At 32.5% G+C, this 14449-nt stretch overlaps 1 protein-coding gene across 1 annotated transcript; it reads left to right on the top strand.

Annotated features, from left to right (window-relative positions):
* Window positions 1-7381: 7381 nt before the first annotated feature.
* LOC115977858 (transcription repressor MYB6-like) lies at window positions 7382-8459 on the top strand. The gene is made up of 2 exons (XM_031099883.1): window positions 7382-7514; window positions 7732-8459. Exons 1-2 carry the CDS (start codon window positions 7382-7384, stop codon window positions 8457-8459), a joined length of 861 nt encoding a protein of 286 aa, XP_030955743.1.
* The last annotated feature ends 5990 nt before the right edge of the window (window positions 8460-14449 follow it).

Raw genomic sequence — 14449 nt, 5'->3', positions numbered from 1 at the left:
TTCAACAGGTTAGACAGGCATTAGAAAGTAATAAGCTGGAGTGGGGTGATGTGGCAAATAAGCTTATGTCATCAATTTTGGTGATTTGTCCTCTTATTGGTTGGGACTACAAGGTCAGCATGCTGACCTTGTATTCCCAAACTAGCTAAGAATTTCCCCTAGTTTCTAGCCTAGTTATAATGGGAAACAGTCTAATAAAGGGTTGTCACCTTTACCTTCAAATGGCAGATTGAACCTGTGCGTGTCGGAAGTGAGCCTGTTGGGCTTGACCTCACTTGGGTTCACAACTTACTTATAATGTGGGTTTTGGATTTCCTACTTCGGGTCATTCTTGACAAAGAGACTCAACGTAGTTGCTTCTCTCTCTCTCTCCCTCTCTCTCTCTGAATCACTCTTTTTCTCTACTCTCTATTTTCTTTAGAACTTTTTCAACAACCATTTCCATTTCCCTTTCCATCTTCTCATATTAATAGCTCTAGATTAGTGGAGAGATCATGATTATTGTCATAGTTAGTGCCATTGGGGGTCCAATATCATCAGTTGTAAGTGGATGGTTAGGTGGGAGTGGAATGTGGCGAATATGGCCTTGGAACTTGGTTCCAACTCAAGTAGGAATGCTCGGCAGTGATGTTCCCTGGGCGCTGCCGGACATGCTATGGTGTGTTCAGACTTTGGTCTTTCCTTATTATTCGAGAATGGTTTGTCGAGTAAGGGTCAGATGATGAAACTTGGGCCTGCAATTTGTGCGGGTTGGGTAGAAAGAGATTAGGGATGTGGGCCACGTTGCTAGGCCTGAATCCAAGGCTCAAATGGATCAGGGTACCATGGTGCCATACAAAACCATAGGGATAATAAGGACTTAACATGCTTGAGACTTGTGGTCCATAGGGATGCACCAAGGACCTTCCAAAATGCTTTGCATCAATGGGCTTCATGTGTCAATCATAGAACCTATCATAGAGAAATAGCAACTATGTTTTATGTTAGCTATTGACCTTTTTGTCCCAAATCACCTAAGAATTTCCCAAAAAATTGTAACCAAAATGGTAGATTTGGAGTTTGATTCCATCAGAGAAAAAAAAAAAATCTTTGGAGTTTGGACTAAGAAGTAAGAACACCATAAAATAGTTATTAAAAAAAAAAAAGTCTACAAACACAAAATTTTTGACAATTATCGAGGTGGCAAGTTAGTATTGATAGGTAAAAATATAATATTAGTAGCAAACTTAAATGAGAACTAATAAGCTTAACTGTTGTGAAAATTGTTGTCTATAGCTGCTCCCATAAAATAGTAAAAAAAAAAGGGGGGGGGGGAATGGAGGGGAGGTTTTTTTTTGCTAAACAAAGATTTTTATTAAAACAACAAGCTAAGATACAAAGAAAGAATCCTCCAACAAAACATTCACAACTATAGGAGGAGCGAAGTTAGAACCAAAAAAGTCCAAAAACACTATTACAAAGAGACCATCGTCCAAGTTCATGAGTAGCTTTAAAAGAAAATGAATGAATAGAATGTGCTAAGGCCTTAGTTTCTAACAAAATATTAGTAATATGCCAAAGAATAGAAGCATAAGAGGTAGAGAGACCTTGAATACAAGTTTGGCAGTCACTTTCAATAATTACTGATAGTTTTTAGACCCTTTAAAAACACAATTGGCTTAACCTAGGTAATTAGCCAAGTTGTTACTTAGTCCAAATTAACAAATCTAGGTTATCACAATCAAAACAATCATATCATGAAAAGCAATGGAAAGATAAATAACACAATGATATGATCACCCAGGAAACCAAACCGGTAAAAACTTGGGAGGATTTAACCTAACTATTCTCAAGGTAAACCTGAATCCACTATGAAAGAATCGAAGTTTTTCAACAGGATTTAGACTACTAACATCCTATTGCTACCCACCAGTAGAAACTTACTAACACGACTACGTGCAAGCTCCGAAACCACGGACTCCTTCTTTCTTGGATTCTCCAGCAAGTACAAGCACACTTGCTTGTGTTTCTTTAAGTTCTTATGGCAGCAATTGAATGATCATTAAGCTCTTGAAGAAATCTCATTCTTGATAATCCTAAGCTTGTGTAAAGGAAGGCTCCTCATAGATCTCACAAGAGATTTACACAAACAACAATATGAGCAACACTAAAACGTGGCTAAGGTTTTCCTTATATACCTAGGGCCAATTAGAAAACCCTAAACGTTTTAAAACAAAACTAGAGCTGAGTTGGAATTCTGCAGAAAACTCATCTGACCTGATTTTCGATTGATCGAGCCTAAGCTTTGATCGATCGAACTAGGCCGAGAAGCATAAATGATTTATGCATCAACTTGTTCCAACTTTACATAAATGAATCAACTTTGAGCAAGTCTAAACACGACTAAACATCTTGTTTTGATCATGGTTTGCCAACAATACACATTAGAGTTCTAAATATATAAAATCCTAAGTCTTTAGAACCTAACAATTACATTAACAAGATTGTATTTCACAGCAATGGAAGTTGCCCATTGTAACACTTCTGCCTCCACTTGGACAAGGATGGTGTTCACTTTACAAGAAAAAGAAAACACAGGATTCCCTCTCCAATCCCTAGCTATTAATGCAACAACTGAATCTTCCGAACTCACTGCTGCATCACAGTAGATTTGTTGGACACAACCTTCCAAAGGAGGAGAGTTGGGTTTTGTCATCTAGGTGAATAATATTGCACAACTACTAGCAATTGCACTTCTGTAAAATATTTATTTTCCCCTAATTTCACCTTTTTAGGCATAGCATTTTAAAATAATTTGTTTTCAAAAAGTTTTAAAATAAGTTAGAGTCTGTTTAAACATGCTTTATTGATTATTTATTTATTGAAAACACGATAGAGAGAAGAGAGAGGAGGAAAATGTTTTGTCTTTCTTTCTTTTTTCTTGGGGGTTTATCAAAATAAGTTCAAAAGGTTTCTTTTCTTTTTTTTTTTTTTTTTTTAAGGACAGTTTTTGTGTTTGCCAAATGCACTCTAACTATCATTTTTTCAAAGGGATTATGGGTTTCTATTTACTTAGAAGAAGTGTCTTAAAAAAATTTAATTGAGAAGGAAAAAATGACATTTAAATTGAGGGGGGAGAAAACATTTATGATTTAGCCCCACTCTGATAAATTGATTATGTATTATTGATACAGATTGATGGCCATAGTAAAATTTTGTAATTCCCTAGATTTTAGTCATTATGGCAACAAGGAGGTTTATCAAATATAACGCAAAGAATACAAATTTTTTGTGTTTCACTTTATGTTTCGTCAATTACAATTTATCATGTATTTTGGAAGGAGGTGGAACATAAAATAGAGTACAGAAAAATAGGACATAATATTTGTATTCGGAAGCAAGGGATCAGAAGAAAGTAACTAATAAGATATATTTAAAAAAAAAAAAAAACTAATAAGCTAATCAATTATTTTAAATAAAAAAGGGAAATATTATGAAATTATTTTGGTCCACCATAGTAGATGACTTTTTTTTTTTTTTTTTTTTTTTTTTAATTCCAATTGCCAAATATGATAAGGAATGGATTAGTTGGGAATTGTTTAAATTGTCACGTAGCATAATTATTTCCCTATTATATATTTAGTATTTTGGGCCGCTTTTGGCGCTTTTGAAAAAAATGCCAAGCTTACCAGCATGAGATTGAGAAGGCTGAAAGAATATATGCTCTAGCTCTACCCCGTATTTGGTATACTAGATGGATACTTTGAAGCAAATCGGATTGTGAAAACTGATAGAAGCATGAATATGGGTTCAGTGGGCACCACCAATCAAGCCCTTCAACATTTATGATGTGCTACTTAAATGACGAAAGGTTGAAAAATAAAGTAAAGGGGTGCATTAAAACGTACCAAAGAACAAACCTTGAATAATGAATATGGTTCTCACCGTTAAAAATATGTTGTTAAATAATTAAATTTATCATATCCTAATATTTTAAACTTTTGAGAGAATTAGCAATGTAACATGGTTTTTAGAACACGAGATTTTGAATTCGATCATTGTCTCCTCCACTTTACCTCCTATTTAAATTCTCATGTATTAGACCTCACTTATGAAAATATAGTTTTGACCCACACATGAGAGGGAGTGTTAGAATTATGTGGTTAAAAGATTAAATTTACCATATCCCAATAACTAAAGTTTTTGGGAGAATCAGTAATTTAATACTCACAAATCTTAGAACTTGGTTTCTAGGTATAGCGAGCCTATGTAGGGGACTTCAAGACTAGTGTAGTTCATAACTCAGTTTGGTTATGTAAAAGCACGATAGTTAGATTGTTATCTCTTAGAATATTCTAATAGATAACAATCTATTTATATTAAGAGTATTGTAACTCAACTAGAACTTCTTAAAAACATTTAGGATTTAATGAGAATTTATCACTTTTAGAAATGAAAACAAAACATTCTTCTCTTTAGGAATTTATAGTTTTTAACAATCGAATTTGTCACTCTATTGTTTGGTTATGTAAAAGTACAATATAAATATTTATTCCTTAGAATGGATAATTAAATAAACTTTCTAAGTTTCATATAACTCAATTGATATTTTTTTGGTATTTCTAACGAAAACCTCCAGAGTTTGAATTCTCCTCTCCTGTTGTAACTATCAAATTTATCTCCTCAAAAAAAAGATAATTAAAACTCAAAAAAAAAAAATCCTAAGAACATAAATTTTTTCAAATCTTGCCAAGAGAGCAAGTTATGATTGGTAACTTATTCACATGCATGTAGAGCTAATAGTTTTCTACATCACTTTTTATATGAACCAAATCACTAACACCACTTGTTTTATGCATTAATCGGAAGGTGTTATCCTAGCAATTGTAAAAAAAACTTATCCCTAAATTTATTATTGTGAGGGATTTCACAATTCGCTCCAATACCAATGGGCTTGGTTTGCGATTGAATGCTATAAAAGATTTGTGCCCCCCCTCATCCTTCACCAATTAGTGGTTGGATGGATCGGTAAGGCACACGGTCCGACAAATGGTATTAGAGCTCGGTCATAGGTTTGAGTCGTTGGAGCTGCATTGTGAGGGAGGGATTGTGAGGGATTTCACAATTCACTCCAATACCAATGGGCTTGGTCTGTGATTGAATGCTATAAAAGATTTGTGCCCCCTTATCCTTCACCAATTGGTAGTTGGATGGATTGGTAAGGCACACAGTTCGACAATTATACTTGAAAAACAACCACCTATCAAAATTGATTGTCTTCAATAATTTCTAGTGCATGAAACCACTTGTTTTATGCACTAATTTATGGGTGTGCAACCAACCTGCTAACTCACCAAAACCGACCCAACCCAACCCAACCTGGCGGGTTTGGTTGGTTTTTAGGGCTTGGTGGGTTAGGTTGGGTTCGGGTTATAAAATTCTAACCTCGACCCGACCCACCCATATATTTAAAATATATTATATAATTAATAATTTTTTTTAAATAACCAGCTCTTCCTATCCTATATAAAAGCCAATTAGTTCACACAAACTTTAGTAAATTATTATTGTTGTTTAGTCATTAGTGTTGTTTGCCTTTAAAGAGTTACATTGATACTAATTTTTGAGTTTTTTTAATATATTTATATTTATATTTTTTTTGCTCAATTTAATAATAATAGTAATAAAAAAATTGCCCAACCAATGGGTTCAACCCAACCCATGTGGATTGGATTGGACTAACGTGATGAGTTGGGTTAGGTTGGGTTGAATTTTTTTAACCCACCATGGTGGGTTGGGTCAAAAAATCCCCTTAACCCGACCCACACACACCCTTACACTAATTAGTAATTGCATGTCAATGGTTACGGAAAAAAAATATTTTATCCCAAAAATGATTATTCTTGAAAACAACAACATACCAAACGTGACAATTTTCTATAATTTCTAAAATAATTTAATGATTATTTCCAAAATCACTATCATATTATAATTGAAACGATTGAGCATATACACTAATTAGTAATTGCATGTCAATGGTTAAGGAAAAAAAAATTGTATCCCAAAAATGATTATTCTTGAAAACAACAACCTACCAAACGTGACAATTTTCTATAATTTCTAAAATAATTTAATGATTATTTCCAAAATCACTACCATATTACCTTAGTATCATAAGTATAAACATATGCCGTAGAAACAATAGGCAAGGGATGTGGTCAATGGTCAATGCTTGGAGGAAGGGCAGATTAGACGGAAGAATGGTAGTTGAGTTTTCTTCTTACTTGTCATCAATTTTGCCAAAAAATATAACCTACCCATTTAGTTTAAGACATTGTAGCGGTAGTGAACTGAAATACCCCACACTAATACTATATCATTTGTGTTAGAGTCCTAGTGGCGGATTCAGAAATATTTTTTAGAGTGGTCATCAAGAAACTTAAATTATATAAAATTTAATAAAAGTAGAACTTCATATATTGACCATAAAAAAAACACACATACACACAAAGACATAAGTCTTACAATTTCCTTTTTGAATTTTCTTATTTTGAAATTTTTGCATGGTAGTCTCATTATCAATACTGCGAATTATATCTCTTTCAAAATTTTAGTTTCATAAAAATTTTCTTGGGCTTTTGCTACAATTCTAACTAAACAAATTAACATGGTTACATATTTTGAAAATTTAAATATTAAATTGTATGTTCTTTATGTTCTTAAAATACAAGTCAAATTTCACATGTTAATCAGAATTTATTTACTATTTAGTTTTATTTTTTTTATGTATAATTATTGACAACAAAAATTTGAAATTTAAAGATTTGAGTGATGACATAGCTATTGATATTTGATCTTTTTGAAAATTTTCAAGTATGGAGGATTTAAGAAAAAAATATAATCCAATGGTGGATTTACCAAAATTCACATCCAATAAAAAAAGATTGAGTGGAATTGTAGTCTTAATTTACAATCAAGTTTGTTGCTAAATTTTGTCCAAAATATAATTATGTTGAGCCTAAAAAAATATAGGATGATTCCAAATATTTTTTAAGGATAAAAAATCATAAAATTTACATATAATAATTAATTTTTTTCCAAGTTCAGGATATTCCTGTGACCACCCTCCACTCTACATGGAGCCGCCAGCATGTTAGACACTTCATTTGTTTTTGTTACTCTATTTACATGTTACTAATTAAGTAATCTAATAGTTATGTGTTTTTAAGATGCTCTACGAGTTTACTCTAGAGTGTTCATCACGGTTCAAGCTCAAACCAACTATAAAAGAGCAGAAAAGCTGGTTCCCATCTTCGTGTTCTTTTTCCTCTCTCTCTCGCTCTCTCTCTCTCATTCATTTACATACACATGATTCTGTGATATCCTAGGAGAGAAGAGAGAAATGGGAAGAGCCCCATGTTGTTCAAAAATTGGTATGAATAGGGGTCCGTGGACTCCCAAAGAAGACACATTGCTGATGAACTATATTAAGGCTCATGGTGAGGGCCATTGGAGATCTTTGCCTAAAAATGCAGGTACTTCGTTTACTACTACAATAATGTATGACTTATTGCGTTCTGTTTCTTAATATATAGAGATGAATTGTTTGTTATTATTAGAAAGAAAAAAACAACATGTTAAAAAAATCTCAACATAACTTTGATAATATGATTTAAGTATATGATCAGATATTAAGCAAAACAAGTTGAATTTTTGTTTTTACTCTAGATTTGGTGTTTTTTGTGCTTGAAGGGTTACTTAGATGCGGTAAGAGCTGCAGGCTAAGATGGCTGAACTATCTTCGACCTGATATAAAGCGAGGAAACATTGCTTCTGATGAAGAAGACCTAATTATCAGGCTTCACTCACTTCTTGGCAACCGTTGGTCTCTTATTGCTGCAAGGTTGCCTGGCCGAACTGACAATGAGATAAAAAATTATTGGAATTCTCATCTAAGCAAAAAGGTCAAGAACTCAGCAAAGAATGTCCAAAACGACTACAAAGGAGCATCAAATTGTGTTCAAGTTCCAAACAGGCGAAAGAAGAAGAATGATAATCAAGATAGTTCTAATGGAGAAATGATAATAAAGACAAAAGTTCATCAACCAAAGGCTGTGAGGGTTTCACCTTTTGCAATTACAAGGAATAATAGTATTGAAAGCATGGTAAGTGGTTCATCTAGTAATGGAGATGGAAACAATAATAATAATAATGGAGTCGATCATGCAGAGGCTCTGAATTGTCCTTGGTTTTGGTCTGATCACAAAGATGCTGATATTAATGGTGGAAAGGCTCTGGTTTGTGAAAATAACCATAGTGATTTTGTGAATGATTATGATGATGCATGTTACTTTTCATGCCAAAACTACTCTGAGACCACAGAAAATATGCTTGACAAGATTTATGAGGAATATCAGCAGCTTCTAGAGGATGAAAATGAACTCCCTTTGGACTCATTTGTAAAATCCTTGTTGATTTGATTGTATACTAATTAATAATAAAAAAAAGCTCCATTGTATGAATGGAAGTAGCTATCTAGTTAGGTTTATTATGGATTTGGCTGTACTAAAAATAAGAGCAACGTCATGTGTATATTAAGTTATTAGCTCATCGATCATGTGGATTATGGTATGTTTAGTGATTGTATTTTTGTATCATTCACGTGCTGACCTTCCTCTTTTACTCGCTACCCTCTCGATCTACATGCACATAAATACACATGCCTACTACCCAGCTATTTCTACCAAATACTAGTATTTTAGTTTGATTAATATTACAGACTATTATTTAAAAAAGAATTAACATCAATTGAGTTGATTATTAGTGGTTTTTAATAGGGAAGACAATTCCGTACCGTACCCGCGGGTTATTCTGGGCCGGTACAAGATGAATGAGTTTTGTTTTTTGAGTATTTTTGGTACTTACAGATCTTTATCTTTGGAGTGTTGGATGACCATGATGGTCCAAATTTCAGCTTGCTGGATCATCCCTCACTTCTTCTTCCTCCTTTCAACAGACCAGACGGTTCAGGTGGACTATCCTTTCTCTTCTTGTTTTCATTTCAGCGAGCAACTCCCTATTTTCTCTACATCCTTGAAAGACAGAGTCCCATTTTATTTTAAAATGAGACAAGTTTTTATTTTTCGGTCAAAAGGATGAACGCATTGGGACACTCACCTCAACAGAGCTTACTTTTGTTTTTCTTTAAGGCATCAGATGGATCGTGTGCATTTACTGTACACCATCAAGTTTTGACACTTGATACTGTACTTGTGAAGTAACTTGTATAACTTAATTATTTATATTATTTGTTTTCTTTATATGCAATAAATAATCAAGCTTTGTGTTTTTTATATTGTTTTTTTAGGCAATGTTAAAGTTTAAAATTATGAATAATTTATTCTAAATTAAGGTAATGTTTTATAATAAACATGAATTTTTTAGGTAATGTTTCATGGTAAATAAAGAATTTTTTTTTTTGTGTGTGTGTATATATATATATATTAAATATATAAAATAGCGATAAACCTGAAACGGTACACTAGTATTGACCGGTACTGAAATATATCATTTCGCTGGCCAAACCGACATAGCTTTCGGAACGAGATTGACTCCCTTGGTTTTTATTGGTTCTCGCCTATGTCATTATTAATATCATTTTTTATGTCACTTCAATTGTTGTAAAAAAATTTGTGCTCTAGACTTATTGTTGTTTTAGTTTTGCAGTGAAAGTTGAGTGTACACCATGGTTTTGAAACCTGGACCGGACCGGCCGGTCGAACCGGGATAATCGGAAACTATTTACCATTCCAGTTTTTTAAACTACCAAAACTGAAAATTTTAATTTTTCAGGGAACCTTTTGAACTGCGGTCAAACCACCCGGTTTTCAAAATCGGGTACGGGTCTAATGGTCCTTAAAAAAATTACAAAACATTGCCAAATGAATCTCCCAACATCAAATCTTCCCGGGAAAGAAGAAGAAGAAGAAGAAGAATAGATAACTATGAAAGAGAGACTACAAATTTGCTTTTGGTTTCTACATATGCATTTGATTCTTCTTTGTTTGTTGGAAAATTGTGAACGAGGGACTTCTGTTTGTTTGAAAATTGTAAAAAAGAGGTTGACAAAGAAGGGAGAGAGAGGCGGAGGCAGTAGGGGAAAACAAAAAAGAAAGGCGTAAATGCACTTTTGATCCCTATATTTTGGACATTTTTTCTATTTTGGTCCTTACATTTTAATTTCACTACTTTTAGTCCCTAAACCAATTAATGCGTGACATTTAAATCCTTATTGTTAGCCAACTAACGGAAATAGCTAACGTGGCTGATAAAGAAATAAAATAATCTTATTTTTTCACACATGGCCATTAAAATATATTGAAAAAAAAAACTTATTTAGCATTTAAAAATTGGAACGGTTTAATTTCTATAAATTACTAACTTGGCATTTTTGAATGCTAAATAAATTTTTTAAAATATTATTTTAATGGCCACATGTGAAAAAATAAGATTATTTTATTTCTCCGTCATCCATGTCAGCTATTCCCGTTAGTTGGCTGATAGCAAGGACTTAAATGTCATACGTTAATTGATTTAAGAACTAAAAGTGATGAAATTAAAATGTATGGACCAAAATAGAAAAAATGTCCAAATATAGAAATTAAAACTAAAAGTCCATTTACCCCCAAAAGAAAAGAAGACAATAATGTAGGGTTTGAAGTTTGGTGTGAACTTTGAAGAGCCCAACATAGTTACTGGCCATTGGATTAAAAGCAACGGTCAAAATGGTTTACAGCTAAGTCACTTGATAGTTGGATTGGACTTCTTTGTTTTGATTGTACTTGTACAAGTTGGTTTACAGCTAAGCCTCCTTGATAGTTGGAATTCTGTAATTGTACCTGCTAATATTAAAGAGTTAAAATATATTAATGTGATAATTTTAAAGATATTGTTATATGAGAAAAGTGATTTTTTTTTTTTAAGAAAGAGAAATGATATAAATTATAACTACAATATTTTCACAACAAGTTTAAATGGGTAGTTTAGGTTTCACTGAAAATAAAATTAATCATTTTAAATTAAATTTTGATTGAGATTTTTAATTTGTATATATTTATTTCATATTAATTAATTATGACGTCATCATGGTTCGACCTTGGTTCAACTTCGATTCGATCTCAAAAACTTTAAACCTCTTTTTTTACAGTTTAATGAACAGTCTGAATTTCAAAATCATGGTGTACACTTAAAAGGCAAAGGGAATTACTATAAATTGCAACTTCGTGCACAGTTCATACACTTAGTACTATTTATGCAGTGGTTTGTACTTTGTACAAGTGGAACCACTATTTATGCAATTATGCACTTCGCTTATCACAAAAAGTCACAAAATTAATCATAATTAGCTTTGGAATCGGCTTGGGACTTGTTGAGATGTGGCCATATGACATTTATCACAATGGATCAAGTGCATAGGAGTAATAGATATAACTCTTGCCCAATTAGATTAACAACCGTGCAATGAGCTGTAATTCCAATGAATGGTAAGATTTTGCCTTTATGGTAAGGCGGTGACAAATGACATTTTTTTATAGTACAATTTTTAAAACTATTTAAAAAAAAAATTACAACCTTTTTTAAAAAGGCCATTATTAAAAAGTTTTATTTTATTTTATTTTATTTGTATTTTTTAAGCTATCTAAACAAATGAATGAACTAATATGCACGTGAAATTGAAATACACCAACAAACATGGTTGTTAAAATCGCGATCCGGATTGTAAAATCGCACGATTTTATGATCTCACCTCACCAAAAAGTTTAAAATCGTAGCAGGATCACAAAAATGGTAGGATCGTATGTAGGATCGCATAGGATCATATGGGATCCTACCGATCTTACTGATCCTACCATTTGGATTGAATTTTTTTTTTTTTTTTTTTTTTTTTAAGAGTGGGATTCATTTGGGTAAGATAATCCACCTAAATCCACAAGCCCAACGGGTTATCAAAAGCCCAATAATGAATTGAAGTCCCAAATTTACCCCTATGCCAACATAAAATCTCAAAAAAAAAAAAAACCTATAGTACTTAAGTTTAACGTTTTCAAAAACAAAACCTAAAATATTTAGATGATGAAATGAGATATGACAATGACAGTGATTAGATTAGAAGAACCTTAGAATGAGAATTCTTTTTTGGATTTCATATTTGTAATTAGCTAGTTTACCTTAGATTGTGAATTCTCTTTTGGATTACATATTGTAAATTTGTAGTTAGCTAGTTTTTATATGCTAACTAGCCTAACTTATTTTGGATTTGGAACTTTGAATTTGGAAAACATTTTTCATATGTGTAGATAATATTTTGATACTTAGTTGCTACTTAAACATGTACTGAATTTTTTAGATATATTATGTCAAAAGTTAAATATATTTTGTTTCGTTAGAATGACATAAGAACGATGTAGTGCGTGCAAATTACATTTTATGATGCAAAATTTTTTTTTAATGGATGGATTCATATTTTAAGTGATTATATAACATACAAAGTTACTATTAATAGGTTTTTTGCTCAAAATCTGAAAATAGGTAGGATCTTATAATCCACGATCCAATCTTACGATCCTACCTATCTCTCACGATCCTACGTAGAATCCCGATTTTGACAACCTTGCCAACAAAATTAACATCATCAAACATAGTTTAGATAAAAGTAAAGGTAGAAATTGCAAACTATCTACCCTAAACTATCAATCGAGTTGCAATATCTCCCTAAAATTTAAAATAAAGCAAATTAATACCTTTATTTTGTTTGAAAATTCCATATAGCTAGCCTTCTATGGTGCTAACTCTCCTAACATGAATGTTCTACATGTGCAAGTGCAAGCATGCTCGTTGATTTACTCCTAATTTGATAGCAATTGGAATGAAAATTGGTAATTACTAACTATGCATTTTGAGTGACTACTAAAGTATGGATTATTGAGCTTTTTTTTTTTTTTTTTTTTAAGAAAAATAATTACAGTATGTTGTTAATCTCGCAATTACCCTTTTCCCTTCTCCTAAATCTCCAAGTTCTTTGTGCATAGGGAGGTGTCAATTCAGCTATAAGGTTTTTGACATGGATTATTGAGCTTAAACAAGCACTGCTGACCAGCACTTAATAATAAGAGTAGCAGCCGTCTTCTTTATAGTCACAATAATTATAAAGTCAAAAACTCGAGCTGGGACCATGGTGCATGGGCAATCAAAGCATGAACGAAAGGGACTTTTTTGTCTCGTCCATGGTGTTAGTGTGTGTGTGTGTGCAAGTTATAGTAACTAGGATGATTTAAAAGTAATTTGTGTGCGAGTCTTATAGACTATAGTTGAATTTTGAGCTCGAGCTTGATGTGAGCTTAATCAAACAAATGAACTTGGTTTGTCAAAGAACTATTCGAATTTGAGCATGTTTCCTGTGTCTATTTGAATTATCAACCTTCTTAAACATCTAATCTAACGCGCTACATGCCAACACGCTTACTTAAAACTAGTGCAATTTTTCAAAGGCAGCTTATTTTTTAACATTACTTAATCTCACTTGTAAAACTTCAATATTTTTGTCAAAAGCGATGTTTCGTAAAATGCTTAGTCGAGAAATGTTCAGAGATTTTCTTTTTTAGTTTTAAATTATAAATACTACGTCAACAGGAGTAATAAATAGAAACACACTATCTTCTCAATATATATATATATATATAGTACACTAATCCTATTAATATAGAAAAAATTTTGGTTAATTTATGTTTATGAGATTTGTGAGAGTATTTAGTATGATTATAATTTGTTGATGTTGCGTGTGAAAGTAGGCATAGACAAACCTCACTCCGGTTGGAGTGCCTTGGTTCAAATCCCATACAACATACCCTCACTTACTTGGTACTTGTGATTTAAGGGTGATTGCATTTACATGTATCTAGGGTTCACAATCCGGGTAAGTTCAAACGGCATTGCTTTGGCGAGGTTCTTCATTATAAGAATAAATAAAAGTAAAGTCCATGTAGACAATATTTTTCACAACTACTTAGTTTGCAGGTTAATATTGATTTTTAAATGAACCCATTACTAACACCACTTTATTATCCACTATTAAGTATTAACAAGTGATTGGCTAAGTGGTTCCTAATATCTATGAGATCCTGGGATCAAAAACTCTTGTCAACATCTTTGGGCCACCCCAAGGGATTCCTCCCTATAATAACCTGATGTATGTGAGATGGGAGAACTACATAAACTTAAGGGAATAATCAGATATTCAAAGAGGTCTAAATACCTTCATTTGGAAAGAAAAAAAAAATGCCATTCACAAATATGAAATTTAATGTGAAATATGTTGTGACTTTTAAACTTACTGATTTTGAAAAGCATGGAATCCTAGTGGGCCTCAGAAATTCACAGATTGTAACCCCTTATTTCAATTTAGATACCCTTG

This window comes from Quercus lobata, chromosome 2 (assembly GCF_001633185.2).
Source record: "Quercus lobata isolate SW786 chromosome 2, ValleyOak3.0 Primary Assembly, whole genome shotgun sequence".
NCBI lineage: Eukaryota > Viridiplantae > Streptophyta > Magnoliopsida > Fagales > Fagaceae > Quercus > Quercus lobata.
The sequence above is the reverse complement of the archived record's forward strand: the minus strand, read 5'-3'. Positions and strand labels throughout refer to the sequence as shown.

What these genes read in the sequence shown, in the direction of transcription:
- LOC115977858 (XM_031099883.1), top strand. Translation starts at nt 7,382, where the DNA reads ATGGGAAGAGCCCCATGTTGTTCAAAAATTGGTATGAATAGGGGTCCG. An exon ending in ATCTTTGCCTAAAAATGCAG is followed by an intron (nt 7,515 to 7,731) that starts GTACTTCGTTTA and finishes TTGTGCTTGAAG; the next exon opens with GGTTACTTAGATGCGGTAAG.